Source organism: Myotis myotis, unplaced genomic scaffold (genome assembly GCF_014108235.1).
Source record: "Myotis myotis isolate mMyoMyo1 unplaced genomic scaffold, mMyoMyo1.p scaffold_m19_p_2, whole genome shotgun sequence".
In the NCBI taxonomy this organism is placed as follows: Eukaryota; Metazoa; Chordata; class Mammalia; order Chiroptera; family Vespertilionidae; genus Myotis; species Myotis myotis.
This window is the reverse complement of record NW_023416324.1, coordinates 85,295,594-85,308,635: the sequence shown is the minus strand read 5'-3', so window position 1 is coordinate 85,308,635 and position 13,042 is coordinate 85,295,594. Positions and strand designations below refer to the sequence as shown.

The window sequence follows — 13,042 nt, the reverse complement described above, 5'->3', positions numbered from 1 at the left end:
CTGCAAATAACTAGGGACAGGAATCAAACAAAGGGGAAGATGGGTGCATGTGCAGTGAAGTTGGGGTGACTTAAAGAAGGTGCTTGCCTGTCAGTTTAACCTGGGAACAAAGATCATTGGCTAGGAGGGTGGGTCCCAATGCACACCCATGAAAATTGAGGAATACATAATCCCCAAAGAATTCTCTCTCTTGCTTGCATGCTCTTATGCTCCTATTTCTTGCTTGCTCCATGACCTGTGCACATGGCCTATGGCCATGCAGGCCCCACATGCAATGGACTGCAGCTGGGTACACAGGCTAAGCTAGCCAGATGCTGGACTGGACTGTGCTTAGAGCAAAGACTCTGGGCAGTGGCTTTAAGTCTAGCTATGCTGGAGAGACAGCTGGACTTTTTCCATGGCAGGCTGGAGGGAAATGAAACCTTGGAGGGGAACTCCCTTAATATTGTTCTTAAATAAAGCTTTGCATGACACCTCATCCTCCGTGGGGAGCCTCAGGAAATTCCTGTTCCCGGGGCTCCCCAAGAGCTCCACTACCAGTAACAGGTGGGGGGACACAGACAGCAACTAACCCACCGATAACAGTTACACAGAACATTCTACACTTAAAACAAAAAACATCTCTAGGCTCTGGTACTTCAAGTGGTTCTGAATTTCCATGCTTTCCAAACATACTGAAATACCCTATTTGTAACACAGTCTTTTCCTCTTAGAAATATGCATAACACAAGGATAGACAGAAAGCCTTTTGAATTAATTGAAGGTGCAAGTCTTCTGATTTCTTCCTTTGTTTAGCACCATTCAGGTTGTTATACCTTTATGCCATGCAAGATTTGAAATGGCTGAGAGGTGACTCTCTGGCAAAGTGGGAAGTAGATTAAGCAGGTTTATTCTCCAGCTCATATATTTTAGGGAAGAATACTATGGAACTCTAAGAATTATCCAAGCAGGCCCTGGCTAGGTAGCTCAGTTGATTAGAGTGTTGTTCTGAGATGCCAAGGTTGTAGGTTCAATCCCCTGTCAGGGCACATATAAGAATCAACCAATGAATAAGTGAACAACAAATCCATGCTTCTCTCTCTCTCTCTCTCTCTCTCTCTCTCAAATCAATAAAAATTAATTTAAAAAAGAATTATCCAAGCATGTATCCCCCTTAGAGAGTCTTCATGTACCTTCACAGGTATGTGTACTCCAAAATGAAGATTTCAACAATATATAATACCAAACAGCGATTAGATAAATTTCCCTGATTCATACTACATCTTATCTCCCTGTTTCTCTTCTGATCCAAAGAGTGGGGGAGGAGGGAAGAAAATACTTTCCCAAAACGTTCATCAAAACTTAACCCACCCTCACTTCAAAGTTGAATAAAGTGCTGATGATTATTCAACTTATAAAAAGGGACTGCCAGAGATATTAAAATTCCAGGAAAAGCTCAGAAAATGATTTTAAAAAAAAGTTTAGAATAGCAAGCAAATAGTTGAATCTGGACACCATCTGAGTATGCTTGCTTTCTGCAAGTAGGCATGTGAATTTCAAATGGGAATAATGGTGATCATAATTCAAGAAGGCACACTGAAAATTTAACAAGAACCCCTTCCTCCACCCACCCACAGCACTCAGCCACCAGTACTGAGAATCATTACTGTGAGAAGTCAAGTCTTACCTTTTCAGAGGTAAGTTAGTTTTAAGCTGTTTATTATCTTTTAATATCTACATTCATTTATACTTAAGGAATAAAATAAGGTTGATGCATAATAAAAATATACTTTCCAGAGGAATCTGAAATCTTACCGAAATGGAGAATCTTTCCTCCTCTTTTCTCTGAAAACACTCATGCTTGGTTTCTTGGTTTGGGAGGTTCCAAAATCACTGTCCTCAAAGTCTTCCCAACTATCTCCAGACTTGAACACAGTCTGACCCCAACGCCTCCTCATGCTCTTGTGCCCCAGCATGCTGCTTGGCTTCTGTGGTGGAAAATCAGTCATCAGCCTCTTTGATCATTTGCTGAGTGCTTTTATGTATAAGCTATTGTATTTGATACTAAGTGTCCCCATTCTCAAGGAGCTTCCCTATAGCTATGGAAATAACATACATATAAATACATACATTTAAAAGTATTACCAAAAATAGAGGTAGCACATGCTAAAAGTACGGCAGGAATTGAGAGAAGGGCAAGATCTCTGTAAACTTGGTTTGGAGGGAGACTTGAAGACTTAGGATCAAAACTGACTCCTCATTGATGGGTAATTTGGAAAACTGCCATGTGTTGGCTGTCTTTCTTTAAGAAGTGACAACTTCTCAAAGCCTTCATTTCTTCCTCCTTAAATGGGAACATATAGTATTTATCTAACTTGGTGTTTATTAATTTAATAGTAAAATACATTGAAAGTCCTTAGGATAGGGCCTCACACACAAGACTTATTAAAGGTTAGTGAAAGGGCGAGGGCTATGCCCTCCATATTACCCCAGATCCTCCATTATTGGGCAGCAGCCATTAGCCATGTGCTCAGCAAGGAGCTTCTTCCCGGAAGCCCAAGCCTCTGCTAGCCACACCTAGGATTTCTTTAAACTAACCAATGATAATCAAGGGAAGTGCACGCCATAGACACAACCACATCCTGTGTAACAAGACCCCGACTTGCGCCTGGCCAATAGGTAGAGCCCACAGTCCTCTCTCCTCCCCTTACTCCAACCCCCCTATAAAACCCCTCTCCCCACAGAGCTCTCTCTCTCTCTCTCTGCCTCCTGCCGCTGCATCGGCGAGTGTGGTGGACGGGGAGCTCGAGCTAGCTCGAATAAAGGCTCTTTTGCTTTTGCATTGGACTTGGCTCCCTGATGGTCTTTTGGGGATCCTGAAATCTGGGCTTAACAGTTAGGTATTATTGCTGCTGTTGTTATTGTTATTAGTTTGGAAGAGGACATGTATAAAGTATGGCTTTTCAATAGGAAAGGGCCAGAGTTTATTCCAGGAAAAAAGGGTAGACTAAGTTTACAGAAGCAGGTGGTTTGTGCTGAAGTAGTGGAGGATGGGGTTGCAAAGACAGATGCATACTACATTATGAAGGGCCTTCAATGTCTGCCTAAGAAATTGCAGCTACCCTGTGGGTAATAGAGAACAATAGACCCCCCCCCCCCCCCACAAAACAATGGGATAAAGCAGCCGTGGGCAAACTACGCCCGTGGGCTGGATCCGGCCCGTCTGGCCCGCGGAGCCGAAAGAGCGGAGGGTTCTCTTGCTCTCTCCTCCGCTCCTTCACCACCAGCAGTGTTAACATGGCAACGTCGGGAAACACGGCCGCAGCTCCTTCTTCTGAGTCCAGTTTAAGAACCCATTGTGGCCCTCTAGTCAAAAAGTGTGCCCACCCCTGGGATAAAGGCAGCATGCTAGAAAGGTCAGGCTTCAAATAGGAGGCCTTTAAAGTGACAGTGGCATGCAGTGACAGGGGGAACAGATTCATAGTGTTTGGAATGCTCAGGAAAGAATACATTTGATATCAACAAGGGAAAAAAGGTCTGGATTTTATGTCTATCTCAAAAGAGGTCAAAGGACCATGTGGCAGACACTGCTAGTTGCCCACCCAATAGCCATCCTCACCTTCTTCCTTACTAATATTTTGTTCAATGCATCAATATGCCCAGTTAAAATATCCAAAATTCCAGCCTCCCTTGCAGCTATATGTAGACATGTGACATGATCTAGCTGATGAGCTGTAAGTACAAGTCTATTGGGAGGGACTTCCAGGAAAGACTTTGCTAGCATGTACCAGTGTTTGTCACTCTTTCCCCTTCTAGAAGTCAGATGCAACCCTATAGGAGCAACAACCATCTTATGTCCATACGAATAAATGCTGCCTGCTACGAGGTAGAACAGGAAGACAAAAGCAGTCTGGCTACTTTTATCAGCAGCACCAGTCCTGGCTTGCCCACCACTTGACTTCTTATGAGAGAAAAACAACCACTTATAGTTTAAGCCACAGTGGTCAGGTTTCTGTCATAGTCACTACATGTAACCCTAGTGGACACAGAGAAAGAAAGGCCAGGACACTTTAAAAGTTGGAGCCTGACCATTTCAGAATGGTGATTCTCTTAATAGAAATAAAGAATTAGGAAGAAGACCTGGCTTGGGAAGACAATGAGTTGGTTCTACTAAAATTTACATGGGGTTGTTTGGGGACACATAAACTGAAAAATCCAAGGCAATTGAAAAGTAGGGAATTTGGAAGCAAGGTGAGCAAATGCAACTATGTTGGGAGCAAGAAGATGCTTGAAGAATGGATATGCTATTACTTGAAGTTGATGGAGTAACAGTGATGGAGGATGACAAAAACTGTTATTTGCCAGATTTTAGTACACCACTGTTTTCTTTGCCAGGGAGCATGAGCTCCAGACTAAAGAGAATAAAAAGATTTAAAGCCTCAGATGAGTAGAGTTAATCAAAGGTTAAACTTAGCTGAGTTTAAGTCTTATTTCAGCTGAATTGTATTTTAGGGAGCTGATGTTGTATGCTGTTAAACAATGTCAGTTATATGAAGTAGTCTTGTATGTCTGCGAAAACTGGAAAGGGGCAATATAAATAATTTTTATAAAGTAGAGGGTGGACTTTTACAAATTGCATATTAATAAGGTTGGTATAGGATGAGGGAAAAGATTCTAAAATTAGTTATAAAGGGAAAGTTTTTAAGCCCTGAGTAAAAAAAAGTGGTAGATCATATAGGCCACCAGGTAGTCTACATGGACTTGAGCACAGCAGGTGACAGAGTCTTTCATGCTATCAACAAAATGAAGGAATGAAAGGACAACAAAGGTGGATCGGTATTGTTATGGACTGAATGTTTACATCCCCCCAAATTTATATGTTGAAACTTATATGTCCCCCAACTTTATATGTTGAAATCTATATGTCCCCCCAAAAGTTATGTTCCATTGTGATGGTATTTGGAGATGGGGCCTTTAGGAGGTAATTGGGGATTATATATGAGACCATGAAGATGGAGGCCCATGTGATAGGATTAGTGCCTTTATAAGAAGAGACATTAGCCCTAGTTTGGCTCAGTGGATAGAGCGTCGGCCGGTGGACTGAGGGTCCTGTGTTCGATTCCGGTCAAGGGCACATACCTAGGTGGCAGGCCCAATCCCCAGTAGGGGGCGTGCAGGAGCAGCTGATCAATGATTCTCTCTCATCATTGATGTTTCTCTCTCCCCCTCTCCCTTTCTCTCTGAAATCAATAAAAAATATATTTAAAAAATACTGTGTGTGTATATACATATACACTGAGTGGCCAGATTATTATGACCACCTGACGTTTGTAGGCAAATTAGCTATAATTTCGTGCTGAAGTTGCTAGAGGGCCAGACTATTATAAATAGGGAAGCAGGTTGTTTACTGTGACAGTAGAAGTGATTTTTTTCTGAAGATATGGATAAACAATGTGATTTAACAGCCTTTGAACATGAGATATATATATGTCTGTATATATATATATATATATATATATACACACACACATATGTACATATATACATATACATATACATATACATATACATATACATATACATATACATATATATATGTATATGTACATATATACATATATATATATATATATATATATATATATATATATATATATACACACACACACACATACACATACATACATACTGAGTGGCCAGACTATTATGACCACCCCATCAGTATTTCGTTGGGCCCCCTTTTGCCTTCAATAATGAGGCGATTTTTCTTGGCATTGACTCCACGAGATGTTGAAAGGTGATGCGAGGAATCTGACACCTTGCCTGATGAATAGCACTGTCCAGTTCTGTGAGATTTGATGGTTGTGGAACCAGCTGCCTGAAGGCTCTTTTAACTTTATCCCACAAATGCTCAATTGGATTGAGATCTGGTGATTGTGGGGGCCACCTAAGCAAGGTAAAGTCTCCCTCATGTTCTTGAAACCACTCCTGCACAATATGAGCACCATGGCATGGCGCATTGCCTTATTGGAAGAAGCCATCTCCATTGGGATACGCCATCAACATGATAGGATGAACCTGATCAGCAACGATACTTAGGTATGTTGTACTATTCAGATGTTGTTCCACACGAATTAAAGGGCCCACATCATGCCAGGAAAACATGCCCCAAACCATAACACTGCCCCCACCAGCTTGAAGGGTTGTACTCATGCATGTGAGGTGCATGCTTTCATGCTGTTTCCGCCAAATTCTCACTCTGCCATCTGCATGATGCAACTGGAAACGTGATTTATCGGACCACATGACTTTTTTCCAATGCTCGACTTTCCAATCTTTGTGTTCCTGTGAGAATTGGAGATGTTTTATCTTGCTAACTGCAGACAGCAAAGGTGTTCGAACAGGCCTTCAGCTTCCATAACCCATATGATGCAGTGTACGGCTATTTTGCCTACAAACGTCAGGTGGTCATAATAATCTGGCCACTCAGTGTATTTTTTTAAAAAGAGAGACATTAGAGAGCTTGCTTTCTCTCTCTCTGCCACATAAGGGCAAGGCAAGAAGTACTGTCTACGAGCCAGGAAGAGGGTTCTCACCAAAAAATCAAATTGGTTTCCTTAATAATTAACTTCCCAGATTCCAGAACTGTGAGAAAATAAATTTCTGTTGTTTAATCCACCAGTCTATGGTATTTTGTTATGGCAGCCCTACCAGAATGAGTACTTAATTCAATAATCTAAGAGTACTGATTAATAGATCAGTGTCAATCTAGAACAGCGGTTCTCAACCTGTGGGTCGCGACCCCTTTGGGGGTCGAACAACCCTTTCACAGGGGTTGCCTAAGACCATTAGAAAACACACATGTAATTACATATTGTTTTTGTGATTAATCACCATGCTTTAATCATGTTCAATTTGTAACAATGAAATTGGGGGTCGGAAAAACTAAGATGGCGGCATAGGTAAACACCGGGAAATTGTCGCCTCACACAACAATTGAAAATTACCGCAAAGGACTGAGCAAATATCATCCAGAACAACAGGAAGGCTGGCTGAGTGTAAATTCTACAACTAGAAGGAAAGAAAAGCACGCTGAGAGCCAGAGGCGCTGCGGAGGTGAAGTGCAGAGGTACGGCGGCTAGCGCGCGCGGAAAGGGGGTGGCGCCTGAGGACGTGGCTGTCTTTTTGAATCACAAACTCCCGACTGCTCTGAACTCCGGTTCCGGGAAGTCTCTGGGGACCCAGGTCTCATACGGGGAGAGGCTGGTCTGTCCGGCAGCGGGCAAACTTGAGGGCGGCTTTCCCTCAGAGGTGCTTGCAGCCGTTACCGGGACACTGAGACGCGCGACTCCGGGCGGAGAATCAGCCATAGCTGCTTTCTCCGCCCTTTGACTCCCTGAGACCCCGCCCCACCCAGGCTGCGGCAGAGGCTTTTGCATGTGAATGTACCTAACTGCAGCCGAACCAGGCAGACCCGGAACTTCCAAGAGAAGGCCCAAGGCCCCGCAGCGGCTTGCATTGCTTCACAGCTGAGCCTCTTCGTGGCTCCTGCTGTGTGGCCTCAGGCAGAGGCTGAATTAGCACCTCCTTAGATCCAGGAGCCACTGTACCCAGTGGTCAGAGGGGGACCACCCAGATTGCAACTCCTCAGATCCATAAGGGACACACTCAGGGAGCAGACTCAGTGAGCACCAAAGCCCCACTGAAGCAAGTCTTGCCCCAGAAGGGTGTCTTCAGCACAGAAGTTCTCCCACTTTAGACACAGCTGATTCTCACAGCCAATTGGCCTGGAGGTCAATTCCTCCCAGTGATTCTATAACAACCAAGGCACCAAGAGTGCACCAAGAGTGTCCACCCCAGGTAACTGGGGAGGCTGAGCTACTGGGCCCTACAGGACACCTGGCGCACAGGGCCACTCTATCAACACAGGGAAGCTGCCAAAATGCGGAGACAAAGAAACAGGTCACAAATGGCAGAAATGGAGGAAAGCAAACGATTGGATATAGAGTTCAAGGCCACGTTTATAAGGTTTTTCAAGAATTTTATGGAAACCGCCGATAAATTTAATGAATCCCTCAATAAGTATAGGGAGACCATGGAGGACATGAAAAAGGACCAACTAGAAATTAAGCATACACTGACTGAAATAAAGAATAATTTACAGAGATCCAGCAGCAGAAAAGAGGATCCCAAGAATCAAGTCAAAGATTTGAAATACAAAGAAACAAAAAATACCCAACCGAAAAAGAAAAAAGAAAAGAGATTCCAAAAATATGAAGATAGTGTAAGGAACCTCTGGGACAACTTCAAGCGTACCAACATCAGAATTATAGGGGTACCAGAAGGAGAGAGAGGGCAAGATATTGAAAACCTTTTTGAAGAAATAATGACAGAAAACTTCCCCTACCTGGTGAAAGAAATGGACTTACAAGTCCAGGAAGCGCAGAGAACCCCAAACAAAAGGAATCCAAGGAGGACCACACCAAGACACATCATAATTAAAATGCCAAGAGCAAAAGATAAAGAGAGAATCTTAAAAGCAGCAAGAGAAAGACAGTCAGTTACCTACAAGGGAGTACCCATACGACTGTCAGCTGATTTCTCAACAGAAACCATGCAGGCCAGAAGAGACTGGCAAGAAATATTCAAAGTAATGAATAGCAAGAACCTGCAACCAAGATTACTTTATCCAGCAAAGCTATCATTCAGAATAGAAGGTCAGAGAAAGAGCTTCACGGATAAGAAAAAGCTAAAGGAGTTCATCACCACCAAACCAGCATTATATGAAATGCTGAAAGGTATTCTTTAAGAAGAGGAAGAAGAAAAAGGAACTCTTACCATTTGCCACAGCATGGATGGAACTGGAGAGCGGATAAATACCACAGGATCTCACTCATTTGTGGAATATAATGAACAACATAAGCTGATGAACAAGGACTGATCCAGAGACGGAGAGGCATTGATTGGACTGTCGGGACTTGGAGGGAAGGTAGGGGAGGGTGGGGGTAAGGGGGAAAGATCAACCAAAGGACTTATATGCAAGCATATAGGCCTAATCAATGGACATGGACAACGGGGGGGTGAGGGCATGAGCGGGGGGGGGGGGGGTAGAGGGTAACGTGGGGACAAGGACACATATGTAATATCTTAATCAATAAAAAATATATTAAAAAAAAAAAAAGAAATTGGGGGTCACCACAACATGAGGAACTGTATTAAAGGGTAGTGGCATTAGGAAGGTTGAGAGCCACTGATCTAGAAGAAGGTTCGAGTGGTCTGCCCTAAGGCTCATTGTTCATCTTAAAAGTAAAGGAGAAAAATCAAATGAACAACTAAATGAATCCATAGCTGGTGGCAAGCTGGATAGGACGGTTAAACTGAGAAGACAAAATAAGGGTTTAAGAACACTTATTAGAAATTTGAGAGGTAAAAATAAGGTATTGTAATTTTTGAATCCTAGAGATCAAGTACACAAAGAAAGGTACAGAATATGTGATTTAGCACTTGTAAAAAATAACCTTAGAAATTTTAGTTGACAAAATGCTCAATCCCAACTCTGGAACTTCTTAGCTATTGAAAAATTTAGGATGAGGTTATTGGTTACTTTAAACTTAGTGAATGCATGCCGGGGGGTGCCTAGCAGAGTGCATGACACTTAGTAGTTACTTAATAAATATCAGCTTCCTTTTCTTGTCTCTCAATGAGTCAACATTTGATGTTCATTCCAAGAAAAATAAACAAAAACAGAAATGTAATCCTTAGTGGCACAAGTGATCATATGGCTCTGGAATGGTTTTCCCTCCCTACCTGCTGTCTGCCCCTGGTTCTGGCAGCCTCATTTTACATGGGAAGTAGGTGGTGAGGGGACTCAAAGGCTCCTTCATACACAGGAACCAAAGGTTACTCAGCCACTGGTGAACAATGTCATAGGTGGAGTATGTGAGGGAACGGGGGTGCTTCTCCCTAGAGAAAAAGGCAGATGATGAAGGGCTATTTTCAAACATCTGAAAGGCTGCCTTCTAGAAGAGTACTTAACCTTTGTTAAAAGCTACAGAAAGCCAGATTTTAGCTCAGTATACAGAACTTTCTTAGTCAGAAAGTATGGCTTTCTCAAGACCCTGGAGGTTGATCAAAAATAGTGTGGACATCCATTCATTCACCAGATATTTGTTGAGAATTTACCATGTGCCAGTCCCCATTTTGGTTTTTGGGTCTGTATTGATAAATAAAACAAACATCCCTGACTTTATGGAGTTTAAATTCTTGTAGGAAGAGCCAGAAAATAAATAATACACATAAGAAACAAGTAATCAATAGCATGTTAGAATGTTGTTGTTGCTATTGGGGGCAGGGCTTACTTATAGTATATCAGGCCCACAGGACTGGATAAGGAATTAGACACTGTTCTTTAAGATCTCTTTCAGTTCTAAAATCCGCAAATACAATGCATTTGGGAGTATAGCATACATCTTGAGGAGACAGTTAAAATATATGACACCTGACAAGCTCCCTGAAATGAACAAAAGAAGTGGGAAGAGGAAGTTTTATATTATGCCTGACACTTAAAAAAACATTCTGTTCATGTTCATCAACATTTAAAAACAGTATAAAATTACTATTAAAATCCTTATCAGCTCTCTTTTGTCCCAGAGTTCTTGTGCATCTAAGTAACTTAAGAAAAGTCTGTAGCATACAAACTTTATTACGTTCATTCTGAGGTTTTCTTTTTAGAATTTTATCTCCTGCCAAGCTCTTGCCAGAGAAAGTAGAGGCTTTAACACAGAATAATCTTTTGTATCTTCCCTGACATTTTCAGGAATGCCTAGAACATGAAATCCTAATTGAACTAGTCAAACTACTGCACCTCAAGCGCCATGGGCTACTTACGGTTGGCATGTTCCTGACAATACTTGGAAACAGTGGTTGAGGCTGTTTCTGTTGGCTCTGCTGCTTTGGCGCTTGCTGGACACTCATGTTCTGTGGCGGCTGGATGGACTGCAGTGGCTGGTGGCTGTTTTTTGGCTGGGGCTGTCCAGCAGTCTGATCATTTATGTCTGGCAGAGGCGTAGGTTCTAGATCAATTAAAGGTGGTTTCGATTCTAGTGGTTGCACCTGCTTATGCAAAGGCTGTTTCGATTCCAGATGATGTGAGGAAGGGCCTAATACCTGTCCAACTTGAAAATACGGGTGTTTCAACGCCTATAAAAAACATGGAAATAACAAATGGAAAATGGTTTCACCTAAATTTATTGCATATAAACTGCTGTTTGACATTGGGCTAGGCATATATCACTAGCCTAGATAAGTTTAAAAAATTTAGAGAGCATCCAATTTCTCCCGTGTGGCGACTTTAAAAAGATAACCAGGAAAAAATGATGTGAGAAATAAATTTCTCAAGAGAAATAAAGCACAAGTTAGTAGAAAGAATGTAAAACTCACTTGTAAGTTTAACATCAAGGCAAAGCAACTATTCTATTTAAGATTTTATATGAAAACAAAATCTACTTATAAGCACTGGTTAAATTTAATGTGATCAATTCAAACTAAAATGCTAGATACTGATAATGGTTTAGAGTCCATCCAAAGGCACTAAGAAATGAGTTAGAAAACCTATGTAGATTATTTAAAATGATTAACTCAAACATATATAAAATTCAGGGCTACTCTTAGCTTAAGTATCCTATCCTATATAATAAAAGGGTAATATGCAAATAGACCGAATGGCAGAACTGAACAACTAATCAAAGTGTAATATGCTAATGATATGCTAAGGCTGCTCAACTGCTCACTATGATGTGCACTGACCACCAGGGGGCAGATGCTCTGACTGGTAGGTAAGCTTGCTGCTGGGGTCCAGCTGATCAGGACTGAGTGAGATGGGCCAAACATGCCCTGGAGCCCTCCCATGGCCCCTCCCTGGCCCCATCGTGCACCGGTGGGATCCCTAACCCTGGCCTGCACCCTCTTGCAATCTGGGACCCCTCAGGGGATGTCGGAGAGCTGGTTTCAGCCCGATCCCACAGGCCACTCCCCTTGGGAGGGCACCAGACGCAGGGCTCATGGCTCGCGAATGCTGCTGTGGCAGCGTGAGCCTCTCCCGGATTGGGACTGATTGGGCACGAGCCCACGGCAGGCACAGTGGGGCCGGGATGAGCGGGAGCAGCCGGTAGGAGCTGCAGGCAGCGTTGGACTGCAGGTTTTTGGCCCGATCCCTGCAGGCCACCCAGAGGGACCCCACCCATGCATGAATTCATGCACCGGGCCTCTAGTAACAACATCTACTAGCAATAAAAAATTCTAAGAAAGAAGATTATAAATGCACACATTAAAGCTTATGTATCAATACACTGGCAAAGAGATGATATTTATGGGAAGAAAATATAAAACTACTAATGAAAATGATCACTGTTTGGGTTTTCACTAGTTCAGTCATCCAACTGCTGCTATTGCATGGGGTTGGAGGTGTGGGGCCTGGTGACAATCTAGAGCAGTGCTTCTCACCTGGGGGTGATTTTGCCCCTTAGGAGACATTTGGCAATGTCTGGAGACATTTTTTATTGTCATGATATGGGGGGTAGAAAATGCTACTCGCATCTGGGCATGCTGCCAGGAATACGCTTAACATCCTGTGTGAACACAACAGTCCCCACAGCAAAGTTATCTGGTCAGAACGGTCAGTGCCAAGGTTGATGAAACTTGGTCTAGACCAGCGGTTGCCAACCGGTGGTCCACAGACCACTGGTGGTCCATGAGGTCCGAGAGGTTGGCGACCGCTGGTCTAGACAATGTCTGAAGCCTTCTGTGCAGCTCAGCTGTGGATGCTGATCCTCCTATCAGTGTCATATGCCTGGATGAAGGAGGGAAGTTCCCAGTTTGGCTGAGTTTCTATTGGGGGATGGAGGGGGGCCTCCATAAGATAGCCAAGCTGTTTTCCCGCACTTCCTACCCTATGTGAGCAAAACCCTAACCCAGAGTTAACTTCTCGGGTGTGTAAGGGAAGAAGGCAGCTCTCTACATGGGCCCAGTATCCTATAACTTAACCCTTCCCTAACTAGGTCTCCTT

At 43.0% G+C, this 13,042-nt stretch overlaps 1 protein-coding gene across 7 annotated transcripts in view; it reads right to left on the bottom strand.

Annotated features, from left to right (window-relative positions):
* MAK (male germ cell associated kinase) overlaps positions 1-13,042 on the bottom strand; it is a 55,401-nt gene that overhangs the window by 16,782 nt on the left and 25,577 nt on the right. For all 7 annotated transcript variants that reach the window (XR_004974334.1, XM_036351950.1, XM_036351945.1 and 4 more), the window contains 2 exons: positions 10,867-11,178; positions 1,795-1,967 (listed from right to left, as the gene is read on the bottom strand). Coding sequence is in view for 6 of the 7 variants with exons in the window: in XM_036351950.1 (XP_036207843.1) it covers positions 1,795-1,967; positions 10,867-11,178 (485 nt within the window). In the remaining variant the exon portion in view is untranslated. The remainder of the gene's footprint in view (positions 1-1,794; positions 1,968-10,866; positions 11,179-13,042) is intronic.